The 22,114-nt window shown below is 36.4% G+C and overlaps 1 protein-coding gene across 5 annotated transcripts in view; it reads left to right on the forward strand.

Annotated features, from left to right (window-relative positions):
- ARAP2 (ArfGAP with RhoGAP domain, ankyrin repeat and PH domain 2) overlaps positions 1-22,114 on the forward strand; it is a 216,222-nt gene that overhangs the window by 84,271 nt on the left and 109,837 nt on the right. For all 5 annotated transcript variants that reach the window (XM_053217473.1, XM_053217470.1, XM_053217471.1 and 2 more), the window contains 6 exons: positions 8,300-8,415; positions 11,244-11,443; positions 14,740-14,825; positions 15,580-15,762; positions 20,900-21,074; positions 21,533-21,667. In XM_053217473.1, the coding sequence (XP_053073448.1) occupies positions 8,300-8,415; positions 11,244-11,443; positions 14,740-14,825; positions 15,580-15,762; positions 20,900-21,074; positions 21,533-21,667 (895 nt within the window). The remainder of the gene's footprint in view (positions 1-8,299; positions 8,416-11,243; positions 11,444-14,739; positions 14,826-15,579; positions 15,763-20,899; positions 21,075-21,532; positions 21,668-22,114) is intronic.

A 22,114-nucleotide genomic window follows, 5' to 3' on the forward strand; every position in this document is an offset into this window, starting at 1 on the left:
CTGGGTTTTCATTCTTTCTCTGCTACTAATTGGTTCAGATAATTAAGTTAATGTCTTTATGTTTAAATGGTGTCATGTAAAGAAGAGAGATGGCTTGCTATCTCTAAGGCCATTATTTAAGTTGAGTGTTAAAATTCCAGCTATCTGGTCTCATTCCAGACTGTAGAGTTAGAATTTCTGGGGATGGAATGTTGGAATCCACATTGTATAAGGCATCCCATGTGGTTCAGTGACATGTGATCCAAAAACTACACACAGTGAAACACTTTTCTGAGTTTTTTTTTTTTTTTCCTTTAAAAAGTTATAAGCATCTAGGTAAAGAGAACAAGATATTTTTAGAATTGGAAAATGTGTAAAAACAGCTTGCAACCAACATTGGGTACTTCATCATCCTTCAACTTGGTATTGTTATACTTCTTTTTGTTACTAACTTTAATTTGGAAGTATATCTCTTTTCTCATTGAACATTTTGAAATGTGCCAACATTTAAGTGGAATGTTAAGATAATCAGTATTAGTGGTAATGAATTTTGAAAATTTGAAGAACTGTTATTAATTGTGCATAGTTTTGAACTGTAGGCACTGGTATTTATTTTTGCTAAAATCTAAATTTTAAATGAAATTACAATTTTCATCTTATGAATCCTACAATATCATTTAATTCCTTTTTCTTAACGTAGACTTTTATTGCCAGAGTATGATCTAGTGGAGTAAACTCCATTTGCAAAGTCAGCATAAAGGGACAGTGTTTGGAAAACAGTTTGAAATTGTTATTTCCCATAAGTTCCTTGAACTCTGTCTGGAAATGTAGTCTCATTTTGTGGATTATTTTAAACCCTTTCCAGAGCTTTCTCTCTACTTCCAAAGCATGTCCTTAAGAGTCCATGTCAAACATCCCTACAAATATATTTTCAGTAATTCTTTTGCTTTTTCTTAATCTGTGGAATCAGTACCTTAAATTTTCTAAGTTAAAATAGCTATTAGGACAGGCTATCATAATTATTGCCTTTTTTAAGAGACGTGGTGTGATGGTGGCAAGGGTCCATCCCCTCATGGACCCTTCACTGGCATGTCTCAACTCCATGGAATTAACATGGACTTGTCATTTTCCTGGTTGCTCCCTTCAGAGGTTCATTATTTTCTGTTACCTCTGTCTCTCCCTTTCATTCATTAGCAGATTGTAGGAGCTGGAACTTGCAGTAGCTCTGGACTGAGTAGGAGAAATGCCTTAGGGGATCTTATTTCTGAGACAACCCCCCCACCCCTTTCCCCCCCCAGGTTGTAAAAAGTAGAAAAGAACTATGAAGAGATATGTAAAAACATTTGTTAGGAGTTTGGCAAAGTAGAACCAGACACAGATTCTCTACCTAATTACTCAGTTGCAAAACACTGTGGCGCTGTTATCACATAAATTACATGTCATTTCTTTATTTAACATCATCTCACAAACGCAGTGTTTAATTTTTACAAATATTCTCTTCCTTGTCTCTGCTTATGTTTTACATGCCTGCAATGTATTATAATTATGATAATTTTTTGCAGTGTTACTTCCACTTTGTATAAAATGAGTTGGGTGTTTCAGATTGTGTAGGTTATACCACACTTCCCCGTGTTTCTATATTCATCCATTTTACAAAATGGGTTTTTATTGGACACCTCATTTCTGGGTGCCGCTCTAGGCTCTAGGGGTACAGTAGGAAACCAGAGGATGCTTACTGTTTAGGATCTGACCTTCCAATGTGGGTAGCACACACAGAGTGGTAAAAAAATAAATGAGATTTCTGGTAGCTTTCTGTATGTAGCCTTTTCTTTTTTATGACCTTTTTCTAAAGAATTGTTCGCATTTAAAATGCTATTAGCTGCATGAATTAGGTAACAGTTTCATTTTAACCTTAAACATGTTATAATTTTTATATTCTCAAATTAATTGTGTGATTGTTTATTCACTGCTGTGTCTTCAGGAGTTTCAGGCCAGTAGCTGATACCCAGTAAACATTTTGTAGAATAAGCTTGTTGAATTCGTGGTTCTTTACAGCTGTTTTCTTGACTCCAGAGCTTATCATTCTTTTAGTTATTTTCTGTGAATTGTCTCTTGATTTTCTTTCTCCATTTTTTTAATTGGGATTTTTTTTTGGTCTTTTCTGATAATTTATTTAAGCTCTTCATATGAAAAATACATTAATAATCATGCCATTTTCTGTAACCACTTTTCTGAGCTATGGCTTACCTTACATTCTTTTTCATTGTGTAGGAATTTTGTTTATATAATTAAACCACTTTTTATTTCAAAGCTGATAGAGTTTTCTGTATTCTGGAAAATATTTTGTGAATTTATCTTGAAATGATGTGGACATAGTATGTAGGCCAGTATTTAAAATTTTAAATGAGATAATAAAATATGAACATACACTGAAGCATATGTAGAGTTATATACATGGTATTGCTGTTTGAATGAAATTTCCTCAAATGGATGTAAGGCAAATTTAAGGTAGTTGGTTTTGGTTTCCATTTATCAGGTTGTCCTAACAGCCAGTTCCATATAAATACATACATACATATATATATATATATATATATATATATATATATATATATATATATATATATGTATGTTTGTGTGTGTGATGAGTTTTTTTGAGCATCATGTTAGTATTAGTGAGTTCATTACAACCAGATGTCTTGCTTGGTGGGTTTGTGTATCCATTTAATGATAATTGTGGCATTGAAGTTCTAACTATATAAATTCACTTGATTAAACATTCTCAAATCAGGGTATAACAAGAGACTCATTCCCCCTCGTCCCCCTACATAATGTTCCTGGTGTCTGGCACGGGAATGAAACTCTAATAGAATTTAAATCGACCTCATAGGGCTGTGGGTTGAGTGGCACAGAAAGAAGCAGCAGGGTGTAGGTGGTGGCCTCAAATTCTCTGGGTTTTGTATTTGGCCAAACTCTGCATCTGGTGTTTCCCCGGAAATTTGGTGCCAGTGTCATACAATGCCACATCTGTTTTCAACAAATGTTTAAGCACCAAGTTCTTAAATTTCTGGCATGGAAACCTGGCATCCAGTATCTCCAAATATAGGTTTGAGGTTTCAGCAAGTTTGGGGTTAACAAACCCTTCTTTAATTTTTCTGTTTAGGAATCAAACTGGTAGTTTGCTCTTTCACTGTGTAGTTTTAAAATGTAGTTTTAACCACATTTGTGCTACAGATTCACACATATAACCCAGTTCAGTATCTTGGTAACTTATTTACCATTAATTCTAATCTGAGTATATAGGATAGAATCATTAGTGTGAGTACTTTCAGTCACTGTAAATAAATACTTTAATTGAAGACAAATTCTGTATTTAGAACTCACAAATTGTCTGGATGTATTAGACCCTAAATTTATATTTCACTCAGTTTTTATTATAATGCTGTATAAGGTAGATATTACTGTGTCCTTATAAATAAGGAAATTGGAGTGTAGGTAAATAACTCGGTAGTAGTCATATGGCCCGTAAATGGCTTATCCAGGATTCTCCTCCAGGTCTGACTCCCAGTGGTCATGACCCACATGGCTCCTACATGGTCATGACCACCTTTGCAGGTATCCAGATCTGTTTTGCCAAACATGGCCATCATTATGGTAGTTCTGGTGGTGGGATTCATGCTTTTTGAGATCCCACATTCTATGACCACAAATTAAACGTAAGATATTGTTTACTCCAGAATCTGTTTTTAGCTTTATGCTTTCTGTAGTAATATTTCCTTCTGAATTTTCATGCTCCTGTTTTTTTCCATCCAGTTTATAGCATTTTAAGTGTTAAAAGTGTGACTTATCCCTGACTTGTGCCTAATTTTCAACATGAGAATATGGCTGACAATTGTAGCTAATAGGTAATTTATTTTTTAACATCTGCCTTCCACCCAACCCTTAGCGTTTTTTTAATGTTTATTTATTTTTGAGAGAGAGAGAGAGACAGAGACAGAGCACAAGCTGGGGAGGGTCAGAGAGTGAGAAGGAGACAGAATCTGAAGCACGCTCCAGGCTCTGAGCTTCAGTACAGAGCCCGATGGGGGGCTTGAACTCATGAACTGTGAGACCGTGACCTGAGCCGAAGTTAGATGCTTAATCGACTGAGCCACTCAGCCACTACCCCATTTTTAAAAATTTATATATGTTTGCTAGTAATTTGTGTATTTTACTGTAATTAACTTTTTCATAGGTAATATGGTCAGTTGGTTTCAAATTCAAGAGGTAGAAATATAATATAACAGTAGATTACCAGACTGTGTAGCACTTACTCTGTGCCTGGGGTTCTTTTAAGCATTTTCAGCATATTGATTTTATTCTCACCATACTGATGAAGTGTAGTACTGCTACATTTTGCAAATGAGTGAACTGAAGCAGGAGAGGTATACATGATCAAGCTGGTCTAGGTTTTGTCATTTATTTCATCAAGGTTCACCTCCTTTGGAAAGTCTCATATGAACATAACTCTCTTTTCAGAGATTGGCTGGATTCAGTGTTTATAGTCATGCACTTGTTACAGTTCTTTCTCATTTCCTCCTTAGACTATAAGCTTCCAAAAGGTAGGTACCCTGTCTTATGCTCTTGTGCAGACTCAGGACTTAGCATGATTTCTGGCATTCACTGAGTACTTCCTCAATGCTGTTTTGCCAGGACGAATTTTCCCATTTTAAAAATGGCTATATCTGCTCTGCCTTTTTCACAGAATAATTTACAAGATCAAATGAGGGTTCATGGCTTTCAGTAAGCTTCAGAGCACTACACAAATAGATGTTAAACCAATTATGGAGTGTACTGTATATGCTTAATGAAGTCTGATTCTTCAGACATTAATCTGAATCTTCTAGACATTAGCACAGGGGTGGTTACCCAGGACACGTAGGATCTTGAAAAACCAATGTGTCACTGTGTTCTGGTATTTTTAACCAGTAGTCATAATGATTTCAAATGATTTTTGTATAATCATTGCATTTTTTTCCTCTTCTCTACGGAAGGCAGAGGGAACTGTTGATATCCTGATATTTACATATTGCAGGCTTATCCTGTCTAGATTCTACAGCTGGTTCTGCTGTCTAATTCAGTTTTCTCAACATTGGCTGCATATAAGAATCATAGGGTTGTAGTTTTGCTTTTTAACTGAAGATTCTTAAGCTCTGCTTTCTAATTCAGTGGATCAGAATCTCAGGGTCATAGGGAGAGATCAAAATGGGTAGTTTTGATGAGTGTTGAGGGATTAGATACGTTCTAAATATAGACTGAAAAGGGGGCTTATAGTTTACAAATATTTTTAATAAGAAAAACAGTTGTTTCATATTTAATAGCTCTCAAGAGCACTGACATTTATTTTGTTACTCTGCTGTACATTTTACAGTCCATTTGTGTCGGTGAGTTCAGTGGACACTCTAATTACTCAAAACCATATGGCCATGGCCAGCAGCTGATAAATGGGTTACAATTTTTATCCAGCCTAAAAACTCATCTTTGCCTTGCTTGGGAGAAATTTGGGGTCTAGAGCTGACCCTCTCTTATTTTAACAGAAATTGCAGTTTTATGGATATAGACATTTCACACCTTGCTTGTAGAAATGAGGGGCCACCACTCCAAGCTGGAGCCTAGATGAGGCTCATCAGTTTCCATAAAACATGGTCAGTTTTGCCATCTGCTAGTCAGAAGGTTTGAGTATGTATCTCTGCCCTTAGTAACACACAGTACCTGCAAGCCAGGCCCTCATCAGAGAATATAACTTGGCATATCCAGCTCTTGTCAGTTCTTCATTATGGAGAATTGTTTGAAGGACATGCAGTCTGTTCTAGAGTCTATATATCAACTCCTATATCAAGTTGGGCCACCAGAAAGCTGTTTTAAAAATATCCTACCTTGCCTGAAAGATGGTAGCTACGCTTGTGGTGAGCAGAACACAACTTACAGAGAGGTGGAATCACTGTGTGTGCGTGCCTGGAACTAATGTAACGTTGTATGTCCACTATACTTCAGTAATGAAAAAAATCTTACCTTGTTACCCATACTTTATTTCTTCATTTATAAAAGAGAATTTGAATTATCAGTCACTTGCCTTGGGAGTTTCTTCAACAGTTACATTATCTAGCCGGAGAATTGGTATGGACAATTGAGAATTTTTTTTTTTTTTTAAGTATGACCTTGAACCTATATGCTGAAACTTCTTAAAATAGAGCAGATTGGAAAAGTTGGATTCCCCTTGTCCATATAGATCACATTAGGTACTGATTTTTAAATGAGTTTACGAAGTGGAAGTATATTTTTGTAATTATTTTGCAACACTTAGCGTGTCTGTGCATCTTCTTTTATATCACTGATTCAATTTCTGACTTGTTTTTTCCTAATAGAATAAGCTATTTGTACTTTAATCAGAAAAAAAAAATCAAGTTGGTGGTATGTTTTATGAATGAGTCATTTCCTTATTCTAACTAAACACTTGCACATTTAAAAAAAATGTAGAGAGGCTTTTCTGCAATTGATGAATGAAAACTCTGGATACTTTTACAAGTGGGGGCAATTTGTTATAACATTATTTTATTTCCCTTATTTTATCAGTCAGGATTGCATTAGTATCAAATGGCAAAAACCCCAAGGATTGCCAAGATAGGGATTTGTTTGTTTTAACAAATCTCTTGGTATAGGCAGCAGAGAGCTGATGCCCCCAAGGAACAAGGTCTTCCTACTTTTTTCTCACCCTGGCATCCTCAGGTACAGGAATTTGTCCTCAGACTTTTCCTCTCAAGGATTCTAATGTTCTAAAATGGCTTCTGTGCTTCTAGATGTATTTTCAATGAAAGATGGAATGGTGTGGGGTAAAAGTCTTTCTTCTTCCAAGATTTGTCCCCCCAGCCCCACCTCAGGAATTGTTTATATTTTATTGACCCAAACTAAGACATATTACCCTCCTAGCTTGCAAGGAAGATGGGAAAATAGTATTTTTACTTTAACCTATACAGAGAAGGCCTGTGAGATGTATCTATATCTATATATCTGTATATCTCATACATATATACATCATATATATATATATATATATATATATCACAGATACACAGACACACTAAGTGTTGCAAAATAATAGAAAAAAAATATATCACAGGCCTTCTCTGTATAGGTTATATATACAGATGTATATATCTAATATTGGTTATTAGATATATTAGATATATATATAAGATGTATATATTTTATATATAATATATATTTATATATATATACACACAAATAAATAAACATATATATATATATATATACACACACATATATATATTAGTTTTTCTTTAGTATGGCTACTTTTTCTAGTCAGGTTTAATTTAGGAATTCAGAGCACATTTAATCTGGACCTGTTCACATAGATAACTAATCTTTTGAGGTAGAGAATAATTATATTTTTAAAGTGTTGAGATAATGTGATAAGTCAAATTCCAAAACCCTATGATTTGATAATATTTCAAACTTTAATGCTTTTAGAAGGAAGACTTTGTAACCTTTTGCACAGTTTCTAGTTTTGGTGAGACAAAGTGAACACAGTAGCTGTAGGTATTGAACAGATGAGAGTTTTCATACCAAAATAGTATTAAAGGAGCTTAAGAATTTAATTGAAGGAGGAGGAAAATAATAAAATATTGGAAATGAGATAAAATTGTAAAATAAGTAATGCTTTTGTGTGAGAGTAGAGGAGAAAATGTGACAGAGCACAGGTAACATCGCATAGTAAAGCAAAGAAAGACCAATCAGGCAGCTTGAGTTTCAGTCCCTTTCTACCATGTCCAGCTAGCTGCACCCTACATGTGACATTAATCTCTTTGGGCCTTGGCTTCCCCTTCCTTTTTATAAATAGTAATTATACCAACCTCAGAGTGCCATTTGACTCCCCTCGTAAAAAATTGCTAGGCGTGTGGTAAGGACTAGTTAACTCTTAGTTTCCTTTTCTGAAAGGATAAAGATGAAAAAGTGGCTAACTTGTGAAAGCAAGCCTGTGTCGTTCAAGATCTGTGTCCTGGTCAGCTTAACGTTTTATGTGAAAGAAGCCCATCTTTGATCCGTAGCCCAAGTATCCAGCTTAGAATGGCACTGGGTTATCATGTATTTAGAGTGCCTGCTTAAAACCACTGTCATTCCATCTTTAATGATTTATTTAATTCCACATATATATGTGTAGTAAAATTTAGTAGGATTTATTGGATTTTAAGGAATATAGTGGTACTTTCCAAATCCATAATTTTGTTCCTTTATAATGTGTTAATGTTTTTCTCCCAACTAGGATTTTAGGAGTGGACTTGGTATTACCATAATTCCTATGAATGTTGCAAATGTAAAGCAAGTGGTCCGAACTGTAAAACAGTCTTTTGAAATAATCACTCCTTACAGGAGTTTTAGGTAAGTTATACTTAAACGTTTTTGTTTTTATTATCCCAAGAAAGCTTGGGTGATCTACTTTTACATGGCTAGTGGTGGTTTTATTCCTTATAGATCACTTAATAAAATCATGTTGGTTCTTTTCCATTATTGTCTAATTTGTTAGCCAGTATATAAAAACACCTTGTAAAAGTGACCCGAATTATCACACAACCTACAAAGATACTGATTTCATGAGATTTGAGTCTTTTCTGAATACCGTTTTTCTTAGTAGGCTTGATAAGTATATTAATTTTTATCAACAATATATGAAAAATTCCTTGACATTTTGAAGGAATAAAGAAAGAATGTTACATTGCTTTTAAGCTGTATTTTTATTTACCTTCTTTTAGCCTACTCAAATGCAATCCTCTTTTAAAATCAATCTCTGATTACAATTTGCTCCATAATGATTTCCTAAAAGGAACTCTTGCTTAAAATGATGGTGGTGGATCTCATAGCACTTATTGATCAAATACATATACATAATGTTTATTTTGAGAGAGAGTGCACGAGCGAGCGTGCATCGGGGAAAAGCAGAAGGAGGGAGGGAGAGACTCCCAAACAGGCTCCACACTCAGTGCAGAGCCCAAAATGGGGCTCAGTCCCATGAACACTTAGACCATTACCTGAGCCGAAATCAAGAGTCAGATGCTTAACTGAGCCACCGAGGCACCCCTTATTGATCAGATATTTTAACACTTCATTATATATTTGTTTTATGGTATTCCTGTAATTGCTTCATAAGACAAGAATAAAAAGTTCCTAATATGTTTTAATAATCTATAATGATTCCATAGCTTTAGTACACAGAAAAGGCATAAGTCAGTGTCTGTGAGCTCAACCACATTAATTCATTTGTCACAAATAATCAGCATATCACAGGGTAGTTTGCAGGCCAGAAGCAATTGTCAGAGGCCTTTGAAAGACTAGCGATTACTTAGCAACTTCAAAAATACTCCCATGTCGGGTACTCATTTTATCTGTCAGAATTTGTCTACTGGCTCAAATTTTGAGGAAAAAATAATCACCTAAAGAATAACAAACTTCATTTTCACATATGCAGATTCAAGCCTCAACTGAAAATGTAGACATTGCGTTAACTGTTTTTACTCATAGTACTTCTAGAAGACACAAAATATGTGGTGGGGTTTTTCCTCACACCAACCACTTCTCCAAATACTAAGTGGTTGTCCTGCAATTCAGTACTGTTCTCACAGCAGCTACTAGGATTGAACATTAGACCCCACGCGTTGAGGGCTCAATCCCACAGAGCTGCCCTCACTTCACACTCGTCACAAGAGATGGGCCCCTCCACTAAGCCACACTTCTTTCCATCTTGGCCATAATCTGGACTCCCATGACCCCTGCTGCGCCAGATTCAGTAATTTGCTAGGATGGCTCACAGAACTCAAGAGGCAGTGTAATTATTATTATTAGCTGCTTATAAACAGTGCACCTCAGGGACTTCCAAATGGGAGAGCTGCACAGGGCAGGGTACAGGGGGTTTGTATGGCAGAGCTTCCATCCTTCCTGGGCACACCACCCTCTCAGCACTTCACTGTGTTCACCAGCCCATCTGAACTCTGTTGTTCAGGGGTTATTACTGGGGTTTCATTCTGTAGGAATGATTGATTGAATCCTTCATCTTTGGTGATTAACTTAATTGCAAGCACCTCTCTCCGTTGGTTTGGGCTGAAAGGTCCAAGTCCCTACTCACTTCTTGGTCTTGCCTTGGTCTTTCTCCTGACCAGCTCCCATCCTGAAGCTATTTATGCCTCCAACGACAAATGATCTCACAAGCCTACAAAAGACACTTATTACTCAGGACATTCCAAGGATTTTAGAATCCTGTACCAGCAACTATTGGCTGTGACCAACCTCTATGTAATAAAGTAGAAACCACCTAAGAAGTTTATGAATATTACACTGATGATGGAAACAGAAAGTGCTTCAAAAAAATATCCATGTAGTCTATGAGTTTCCTTATGGATTATTTGCACTGTGTTAGTAGTCTGTTGTTTTCATTATATTTCAAAACGTTTTCATCTTCAGAACAGAAAATTTTAACGTGGAACATTTTGCAGGTCATTGACTGAGTTTGGAGCCCTGTAGCACGTTTTGTGGCACGTTGTAGGTACTCAGCACATGTTTCTTAAAGTGAGCCTGTGTTTACTGTTTTGTCCTTTTACTCAGGTATCCAAGAAACACTAAGAATTAGGATAAATCAGAACATGACTAAAAATGAGTTAGAATTCTGTTAGAATAGTAATCACTTAAAACTTTTTTGATTTCTCAGTTTCTTAAAGCCATCTGGATGTTCTTCTAATTAAAAAAGAAAATCTATTTTTAAGACTGAAAAAAATCAAAATTTCTGGTGGGTGTTTTTGATAATTTAGTTTCAGACTATCATGGAACAGTTTCTTGGCAAAATAATCCAATAGTCCTGAAACACTGAAACTCTGCCAGTTTCTCATTGATTATTATATAACCACTGCTTAGGAAACATGGCCTCTTAAGTTAAGCTCTTGACCTAACAAGGTAATTTTTACATCCTGGTCAGAAAAATGTGCATGTTCATTTTGGTTTGAGATATGTAAACAGATTCATAAGCAATGTGGGATGTTAAAGGAAAAAAAGTAGATTTTTAAATTAGATGATTTTTAACAGAAAAGACTATTCAGCTGCCTGGAAGGCATATTTTTCAGCTGCTGTTTAATTTGTGAGTGAAATGAATATGCAAACTGAACATACTGCTTAATTGGCCTTTACAAGGGAGATCGATAATGCAGAAACATTAATTGTTGCAGCTTTACAGCCGAGTCTGAAAAAGAGAAACAAGAGTGGATTGAAGCTGTGCAGCAATCGATAGCAGAAACTCTCTCTGATTATGAAGTAGCTGAGAAGATTTGGTTCAATGAGTCTAACAGGAGCTGTGCAGATTGCAAAGCCCCGGATCCTGACTGGGCATCCATCAATCTCTGTGTTGTCATCTGTAAGAAGTGTGCAGGTAATTAGTGATAAGTTATGCTCATCACTGTTGGGTGGCAGATTGGCACCGAACGCTCTTTATTGTCCTACGTAATGTGTTTCAGCTAACAGTTGTGGAAAAAGAAAAACAGAGAAAGCGTATTACATTTAAATTAAATTTAGAAATATCTTCTCATTCCAAACTTCTCTTATGCATGACTTAGATGTAGAAATTGATTTTTAAGCATGTAATCATTTTGTGTGCCTACTGGACCATGTGTGGAATGTATAAAGACAGTGTTGACATTTTTAGATTTTAAGGTGAGTGTGTTTCAGAATGTACCCTGAAGACACGTGCATCTTTGTGTGATTTGCCCATCTTTCCCTCAGTTATATTTTTTAGGATGTATATTTCACATCAAGGTCATTCTGAGCTCTAAACTTGGTATACCACATCTGGTATCTCTTTTAATGAGAGTTTTTATATAGAAGCATTTCCAAAGAGTATTGAGGTTTATGAGAGGAAATGGTACTATGACTGGTTATCCTTTTGTGACATTATAACTTACAGACAGTCTGAGAGCTCAGTGTATTTGGGGGTTCACAGTTGTGAACACCTAACACACAGCTTAGGTGTGTGGTCATATAGGTCTTGGAAAAGTCAGCCACATCCTAAACTTTACTTTCCAGCTCTACCAGGTACTGTGCTGGTCCTGGGAATTCAAAAGATGTGTAAGAGTTGTTATGTTCTCCACAGATCTATAAATAGTAATTTCAGTAGAGTATGATAAGGGCACGATCAGAGTTGAGTACAGGTTTCAGTGAAAGAAAATGTAGGAAGAGTGCTACCTTAGCTCAAGCAAAGACTGGGACAGTTGCTGCAAGCCCTTAGTACCTTTTGAGAGCTCTGTGCTTCCACATTTCTTAGCACGCTAAGATTTTGTCAGGATGTAATTAACATCAATAGCAATAAGAAGAAGCATCAGCTATCCCCCCTCTACTTTGTATTTTTTCCCCAACCTTGTTTGTTCTCTAGGCTCATTGGAAGAGAGCTTCTGTCTTGTTCAAGGATATTCTTTCTACTTAAGTCCGCTGCTTCTTCTCTCCTTAGGATCCTCACCTCATCACTTATTTCCTCTCTGTAATGATGCAACCATGGTTTCTTTTGTTTCGGCATATAGAGTTAGGCAAGTCTGTCCTGTTGATGCTGACTTCCGGAAAACATTCCATTCCTTTGTATCATTTTCTGTCTCATTTCCCCTTCATAGACAGGGTAACTTTCAAGAGTAGAATTCTACACAGATTTTCTTCATTTCTTTCACTTCCTGCTTTTTATTCATCCTGTAATCAGTTTTCTTTTCTCTGTAGTCCAGTAAAAATATTCTCACCATGTTTATTAATGCATTTTCTCTCTCAGTTTGTGTGTGGTCAGTTCCTCTATGTATTGTCACCTTGGCAGTGTTAGACACTGCAGTATTTGACCACTGTCTCTCTGACTTTCCCTCCTCCCTTAACTTCCAAAATACCATCTTCTCTTAGTGTGTTCTTAATTCTCTGTTATCCTTTTTTCACGTTACTTTTCCTTTGCCTGCTCCAAAGATAAAGGTGTTCCTTTCAGTTACATCTTCAATTGTCTTTCACTCTGATGTTCCTGAAGATGTTATTTATCATTTAAATTCAGCACTCACTCGTAAGTGGGCGATTCTCACTCTGTTGAACACCATACCCTTAGGTCTATCTACTGGAGTCTCTTCTTGGATTTGCTCAGGATAGCTCAAAAACAGCACATTAAAAATGGATCTCTTAGGGCACATGGATGGCCCAGTCATGATCTCACTCTCAGCGGGGAGCCTGCTTCGGATCCTCTGTCTCCCTCTGGCTCTGCGCCTCCCTCACTCATGCTCGCTCTCTCTCAAAAATAAATAAATAAACATTTAAAAAAATGGAGCTGTCATTGCTGCCCAACTCATTACATAATACTGAGCATGCTCATATATTTCACATCTTGGTCAGAGGCAATACTGTCTACCCTGCAGTCAAGCCTAAAGCCTGTGAGAGCCTCCTGACCCTTCCCCTTTCCTTAAAGCCCACCAAGTTCCATCCGTTTTTATCATCTAAGGATCTCTACATGTGTGCTCCCTTTTGTTTGTCCTCCTGCTGCCTCAACTCGGTTTGTGTCATTTCTTGCCTTCACTACTCCAGGGGATCCTGCCAGTTCTTCTGCATGTTTTCTGAGCTTGACTTTTTTCTGTGTTACCTTTAGATCGTCTTCATAAATGCAAACCTATGCATCTTTCTACCCTTGGGATTTTAGAAGCTTGTGCTCTGAGTAGTTTCCATTTTAACAAAAGGAGGAAAGGAACCTCTTCCCTAATGTAGAGAGAGATGTGAGCTTTCATGCTCAGAGGCAAACCATCCTTAAGATAAAGACAGTGTCTTGAATACCTTTGTTCCTTCTCAGCCTAGAAAGCATCTGACACATTCCTAGGTGCCCAGTAATGATGATTTATACAGGATAATTGAGTCGATGAGAGTAGAATGCTGAGTTCTTATTCTCTGTCAGGCATAAGTATAGAATGAAGAATCCATTGAAGATTTTTAGACATATGTTTATTAGAGTTGTAATATGTAATATACAAAAAGTACTAAGGGCTCGCAGCAACTGTCTCAGTCTTTGCTTGAGCTAAGGTAGTGCTCTTCCTCCATATTCTCTCAATGAAACCTGTACTCAACTCTGGTCTTGCCCTTATACTCTACTGTAATTACTATTTATAGGTCTGTGGAGAACATATCAACTCTTATACATCTTTTGAATTCCCAGGACCAGAACAGTACCTGGTAGAGGTGGAAAGTAAAGTTTAGGATGTTTTCTCCAAGACCTTTATGACCACACACCTAGTTGTTGTTGTTGTTGTTGTTGTTGTTGTTGTTGTTGTTGTTGTTGTTTTTAGGATATCTGTGTTCACATACAAGTGAGTTAAACACATCTGTCATAAAAGGTTTTGGTAACTTGTAATTGATAGTGAATTGCCACGTCATAAACATGCACACATATTTAGGTGTACAGATATATACATAGTTTTAAAACTGTAGTTTTATACCACCACAAGGTAGTGATAAAGGTGATTACTTTTATCCTTATCGTGGTTGGTATTTCTGTATAATTATCACCACTACTCTTAATGCTGTTGGCATGAAAGAAAGTAGATATTGGTGTGTTTTCAGTTGAAAGGATATATACATATACACATATATGTACACATAGACATTTTGCAAAAAAATAAAATACATTTACATACAAATTAAAATAGAAGTATAATTGTGTTTTGACTTTAGGACAACATAGATCTTTAGGACCAAAAGATTCCAAGGTTAGAAGTCTGAAAATGGATGCCAGCATTTGGAGCAATGAACTCATTGAGGTAAGTGTGACTTAACTGTGGTGGTAGTTAGCAGGGGTCCGGTAGTATCTAGCAGTGGAGTGGCATGAATTACTTTAGGAGCTCTGCGAGAATGTTCTCACCACACTGTAAAAATGGCTTATAGTCTGATAGTGGTAGCTTTCGACTCCAACTTTTAGAATGCTTCTTAAATGAGATAGTTACTTTAAAAATAAAAAGTACAAGGAATCTAATAGTAACACCTACTTTTAAAGCCTTGACAGCTTTTTTATTTCTAAGCCAAAATTTTCTTTCTTTCTTTTTAACCCAGCATGGATAAAATATTAGAAAAGTGAATGAAAACATTTGGCAGAATTTTCTTTTCTTTCTCTTGGCCATGCTCTGTCATTAACTGCGCTCATCTGACTTTCTGTCTCCCATTTCCATTTTCTTCTTGGATTTTAGCACCACTCTCGACCACATTAACCCACCTACTCAGCCATTTTAAATGAATCTGTCTCTATGTGAGCTTCAAAAAATAATAATGCTTTTGCTGCAATTTGGTTGCTTGCAGTTTCTTTCCTAGCTAATCTTGTACTGTTATTAAAAGCAATGAGGCTGTATTTAAAATAGAAATAATATCTGCTTTCACATTCCATCTTCCTGAAAGATTTGGGTTTTTCATGTGTTTTTGCATATTTTATACTAAGTTGTATTTTAATTTGTGAGTCAGGTTTTTACAGATTCAAATACATTTTATGAACTGATACTGTTTTATAACTTTTTAACAATTCAGCTCTTTATTGTAATTGGAAACAAAAGAGCAAATGACTTTTGGGCTGGTAATCTTCAAAAAGATGAAGAATTACACATGGACTCACCCGTAGAAAAGAGAAAAACCTTTATCACTCAGAAGTACAAAGAAGGAAGATTCAGGAAGACTCTACTAGCGTCTCTCACCAAAGAAGAATTAAATAAGGTATCAACAATATTTAACAATAGATGTAGATCTTGATGTCTTTAAAAAACGTGTCAAAGGGGCACTTGGGTGGCTCAGTCGGTTAAGCGTCCAACTTTGGCTCAGGTCATGATCTCACGGCTCATGAGTTCGAGACCTGCGTTGGCCTCTGTGCTCACAGCTCAGACCCTGGAGCCTGCTTCAGATTCTGTGTCTCCCTCTCTCTGCCCCTCCACGACTTGTGCTCGCTCCCTTGCTCACTCACTCTCTCGATCTCTCTCTCTCAGAAATAAACATTAAAAAAAATTTAAAAATATGTGTCAAGGATTTTGAAGAGTTTTAAAACGTCCTTTACTGTCTGATAAAAGTATTGCTTAATGTAATTTTATTTCCATTTGTGAGATTGTACTATTTATTGATTTTACCATTATTTTACTTAAGAATTCATTATGAATAGTAGATAAATTCTTTGTTCGTCACTTGAGTTTCCAGCTAACTTAGGTCCATTATTCTTTTTATCCCCATATTTATTTATTTATTTTTGAGAGGGAGAGCTCATGTTTGAATGCACACAAACAAGCAGGGGCAGGGTAGAGATACAGGGAGGGAGGGAGGGAGGGAGGGAGGGAGGGAGGAGAGAGAGAGAGAGAGAGAGAGAGAGAGAGAGAGAGAGAATCTCAAGCAGGCTCTTACACTGACGACGCAGAATCTGATGCAGGGCTTGATCCCTGGAACCATGAGGTCATGACCTGAGCCAAAATCAAGAATCAGATGCTTAACTGACTGAGCCACCCTGGCATCATCAAACTAGTCCATTATTCTTAAAACTGTGACAACTTCCCTTATTTTAGGGACAGGACACTAAGCAGAACTTCAACTCATATACTGCTGACATTGTGTCACCAAAATCTACATCATTTACTCAGTGTATTGTTAGAAGCAATGGTTTGCTTTGTGCTGTTGACCTGAAGTGTTATTTGCCTTTGGCTGAGTGATTCCAGATCTACTTGTGACTGTTTTATGTTGCCCACTTGTTCTTTACCCTTTTGGCAAAGAAGTTGTTAAGCATCCTGCCTCCTTTCCTTTTTTAAATTGCTGTTTTGACTTTTAGTGTGTTAGGCTTGTCTATGTAGAGATATTTAGTACATGTGCTTTTTATATGCCTGTTGTTTTATTCTTAGAGAGTACGGTCTTTCATGGTTATCAGTTTTCTGGTATGCTTTTAGTGGCAGTGTTTATGGGTAAAAATGCTCAAATAAGTAGCATTATGCTAAACATCTTGGAAAATAAACACATAAAGGCCTTTTTCATACTTCTCTAGAAATTATAAGATTATAAAATTGATTTACATATCAGATTAGTTCCCCTAAAGTAAGTTTTTAGTCTTTGTACATCTTTGGTAATAACAGAGTGAGGCTATCAATTGATTTTAAGGCAGTGAATGGCACACGAAAAATGAAGGATTGGATGGGCACCTGAGGTAGAGGAGAGTGAGGGAGATGGCAAGGGGGAGGGGCTTGGGAACTATTATTTATATAGGTTATTACTAAGACACAATTTTATTTTGGGTGGTAGTTTCATTGGTGTTAATTATATTATCAAAATAATTGACCAGACATGCGTGGAATACTAACAGGGTATCATTAACGAAGGATTACGATTAATTCTGTGCACCAGAGGTCTGTAATAAATAAGCATATAAATAGTAAATTGTGGATATGAGGAAGTAATTGTGATAAAGTTACAGAACCAGGGCGTATCTTCATCCAATGGTTTCTTGCTTTCTGATGGTGATTGGTGTCTTTTTAGTGGGTATACTGATGTCCCCAAATAAAGTCCTCTCTGCTACACCACACAGTTCCATGAGTTCAGACGTTAGATAAATCTTACATTAATTACTAGCAATTGCCTTCTTCCTAAGAATATTATAGAGAAGTATACCCATTGGGATTTATTTCTACAATGGGGTTCTTAAAAATGGTACTCTTAATATCAGTAAATAATTTGTACAAAAAATTTATTGAATATATATATTTTTAATTGGGATATAATTTACCTACAACATTGTGTAAGTTTATTCAACCTATTGATTTGATACATTTGTACAGTTGCAGTATGATTACCATTGTAGTTGTAGCTAACACCTCTCTTACATCACATAATTATCATTTCTTCTTTTTTTGAGACCATTTAAGATCTTTTAACAATCTTGAGGTAAATAATAAAACATTATTGATTATAGTCACTGCATTGTGCATTATATATCCAGAACTTATTTCTAGTTGCAAGTTTATACCTTAAACAACATCTCCCCAACACCTCTTTCCCCCACCCCCACACCCTTTGGTAACCACAGTCTCTTTTTTTTCTTAAGTTTATTTTGAGACAGGGAGAGCAAGCTGCATGTGCGTGTGAGCTGAGGAGAGGCAGAGAAAGGGAGAGAGAATCCCAAGCAGGCTCCATGCTGACCGCGTGGAGCCTGACTCGGGGCTTGAACTCACAAACCACAAGATCATGATGAGCCAGAATCAAGAGTCGGATGCTTAACTGATTGAGCCATACAGATGCCCCTTGGTAGCCACAATCTAATCTGTGTTCCTATGAGGTGGCTTTTTTAGATTCTACATTTAAATGATAAATAATACATATCTTTCTCCATCTGGCTAATCTCATTAAGCATAATGCCTTCAGCTTCCATCCATGTTCCAAATGGCAGGATTTCCTTCTTCCTCGTGGCTGAATAATATTCCATTGTGTGTGTGTGTGTGTGTGTGTGTGTGCAGTATGTGTATACGATATTGTCTTTATTCATTCATCTGTTGATGGATACTTAGGTTGTTTCCATATATTGGCTATTGCGAATAATTCTTTAATAACAGATTGCAGATATCTTTTTAATATTCTGTTTTTATTTCCTTTGGATATATATATATATATATATATATATATATATATATGTGTGTGTGTGTGTGTGTGTATATATATATACATACCAGAAGTAAGGTTGCTGGATTATATGGCGTTTGTATTTTTAATTTTTTAAAGAACCTCTATACTGCTTTTTTTAGTGCCTGCACCAATTTACAGTTCCACCAATAGTGTATAATGGTTCTTTTTTCTTCTACGTCCTCAACATTTATCTCTCGTTCTCTTGATGACAGCCATTCTAATAGGTGTGAGATACATCTCATTATGGTTTTGATTTGCATTGCCCTGATGATTAATAATGTTGAACATATTTGCATGTAACTGTTGACCATTTGGATGTCTTCTTTGGGAAAATGTGTATTCAGTTTCTCTGCAAATTTTTCAATTATGTGTTTTTGTTGTTGAGCTTTTGTGTTCTTTATATATTTTCGATACGTACTCCTTATGTGAGGTATGGTTTGCAAATACTCCTTCCCATTCTGTAGGTTGCCTTTTCATTGTGTTGATTTTTTTTTTTTTTCTGATGTAAAGCAGCTTCTTAGTTTGATGTAGTCCCACTTGTTGATTTTTTCTTTTGTTGCTTGTGCTTTTGGTGTCATCTCCAAAAAGTCACTGTCAAGACCAATTTCAAGGAGATTTTTCTTGTGTTTTCATGTAGGAGTTTTAAGGTATCAAGTCTTACGTTTAAGTCTTAAATCTTTTTTGAGTGCATTTTTGTGAATGGTATAAGGTAGGGCTCCAGTTTCATTTTTTTCTGTATGTGGTTATCCAGTTTCCAGTACTATTTGTTGAAGAGACCATCTTTTTCCCATTGAGTGTTTGTGGTGGATATTTACTGCACGCTTAACAAGTTCTGAATTCTTTTTTAGGTTCTGGGAATACAATTGTGGTAAAACGTAAATGTGTTTCTTTTATTCATGAGAGTGGTAGTCAGGTAAAAGAGACTGTCCATGAACAGCCAGAGTTCAGTAAATACACCATAGCAAATACAGTCTTCTGTGAAGGAGAACAGTGGGGGGATGAAAGAATAAGAGTAAAAATTCACATGATTTAAATGAGAGGGCAAAGGCTATTGCAGAAGATGGGATGTTAGCTGGTATTTTTTCTAACACCCTCATTTTGCAGATGAGGTCAGCTAAGACCCAGGGAGGAGAAGGGATTGCCTAAGATCACCTAGCAAATAAGTACAAAGTCAGATACAAGTCAGGCTGTTTGATTCTGATGCAAAGGAAATTATGTTGGTTGGTGAGACTATGGTAGGAAAGGTAAGTACATTTTTTAGTAGTTGACCATCTAGGGCTGGAACTGTGAATGCATCCTGAGACCTCTTGGCTGTATACCCCAGAGGTGCAAATGGGGATGCTAAATGAGCAATTATTTGGAAGTTGCATTATAGAGGGTAAACTAACCAGTGATCTGTCCAGGTGCACCCTGTCAAGAAGGAGGTGAAATGGTGAGTCCTGGGCTAAAGAGTTAGATGGAATCAGGTGCTGAAATCACAGGGTTTGGAAGCCAGAAAAGTAAGGAAGCAGAAAGAAGGGATGAGAAGAAGTGAAGGATAAGTGAAGGCATAAATGAAGGATAAGTGAAGGCAGCTTACTCAAGGTAACAACAAAAACAACAACACAGTTAGGTTCCAGCAGTTCCTATCCATTTGTACAATAATGTACAACGTAAGTATTTCATGTTGTTAATTATTACCTCCTGCTTGCTCTTCCTCCTCCCTACACATAACTCCACACAAAAGAAAAGATTCTGTGTTTGCTTTGCACTCATCTTTCAGATTCCCAAATCACAACAATGGTTTAAAAAATTATATAGATCTTGTTTAGGCTGAAAAATACATGCATTCAGCATTCATATGACAAAAGATTTAACAGGTACTTGATTATTACATTTTAATGTTTTGCAATTTCTGAGCACTAGCCATTATTATAGTACGTAAGCATAAAAAATGTCTTCCTAAGCAACTACAATGGATTGGAAGGTTTGGAACATCCCAGCAACAGAACAGTGAATTAAAACTTGGAGGTCTTAGGTTGTAATTTACATTCATACAAAGGCCTTTTGAGCCTATTGCTTAATTCAGGGCATACTTATTGTTAGTTTTCCTGGTTAAAAAAGGAATACGAAGTTCATCTTATAAATGGTTTGGTAGGCTTACACTCATTTTAGTAGCTAGAATTGTGTTTTCTTCCCTTAATAGGTCTTTTTTTCTTTTAACGACCAGGCTCTGTGTGCTGCTGTAGTGAAACCAGATGTTTTGGAAACAATGGCTTTGCTCTTCAGTGGAGCCGATGTCATGTGTGCAACTGGAGACCCTGTGCATAGCACCCCCTATCTGCTGGCCAAGAAGGCGGGGCAGAGCCTGCAGATGGAGTTTCTCTACCATAACAAATTCTCAGGTTAGTCCCTGTCCCTGCATTAGCCTGGTCTCTTCTCACGTATCCCTGAAATGACCGAAGCACAAATCTGTTTATTTCTCAAATAAGAAGAACCATCAGAATGAAGACAAGTGTGATTGTTAAAAAGATGGGGGATGTTGAGGACCATATTTGTTTCATTTCAAGGAAAATGTTTAGGAAGTAAATCTCGTATATTTCTTTAATCTTACAAATTAAAAATTAAAATAGTTAATGCCATGTAATTGTTGTCACCAAATTTAATTTCCATATGTGAATAATAAATATAACTGCTTATTTGCAAATTCTGTGCAAAGTAAAATATCTCTGTATATTTATTCTGTAGTGAATTTGAAGTAACTTTTCTTCTAGCTCAAGACTCACCTATATATTCATAGGCAAAGGGAAATAAATTATGTACATTTTAGATTTCACATGTATAATTTCTGTAATTTTTCCAGATTTCCCTCAACATGACATTCACTCTGAAGGTGGATTAGGTCAAGAGCCTTCCCAATCCATGTTCCTCTGTGACTTTTTGTATCAGGCTTCTGCCGCTGTTTCTAAACTTTCTACAGAGAAAAAACTGCTTGAAGGTATCTTTGCTGCTGCTTTTAGATTTTGTTATCTGTAAAACTTTAATTATCAAAACAATTATGTTTAAATTATGATTTTTTCCCCTTAAGATGTTATATTTGATCTTGCAATAGAGAAGTCTTTTTTTGAGGGTTTCTAAATGCTTCAAGGCACAGATAGTATTTCATGCTCAGCAGCAGGGATTTACCACTGGGTTGGAATGCTGTGTGAATTCTCAACAGAATTCACTGATGTCTACTTGAGGGCCAGCTAACTCTGTTTCAGGATTTAAGGGTTATTCCAAAGAAATGTGAAACTCAGCCATTTTCCTTGGGGACAGACACCCTAACTGGTGAGATTAGGTAGATAAATCTCAACACATAGGCAGAACTGACAAGCTTTCAGTACCTATTCTATCGGCATACTAAGTGATATGAAGTAGTTCAGTTCTGATTATAAGTGTATGC

The sequence above is a fragment of the Acinonyx jubatus genome, chromosome B1, assembly GCF_027475565.1.
Source record: "Acinonyx jubatus isolate Ajub_Pintada_27869175 chromosome B1, VMU_Ajub_asm_v1.0, whole genome shotgun sequence".
NCBI classification, from domain to species: Eukaryota; Metazoa; Chordata; class Mammalia; order Carnivora; family Felidae; genus Acinonyx; species Acinonyx jubatus.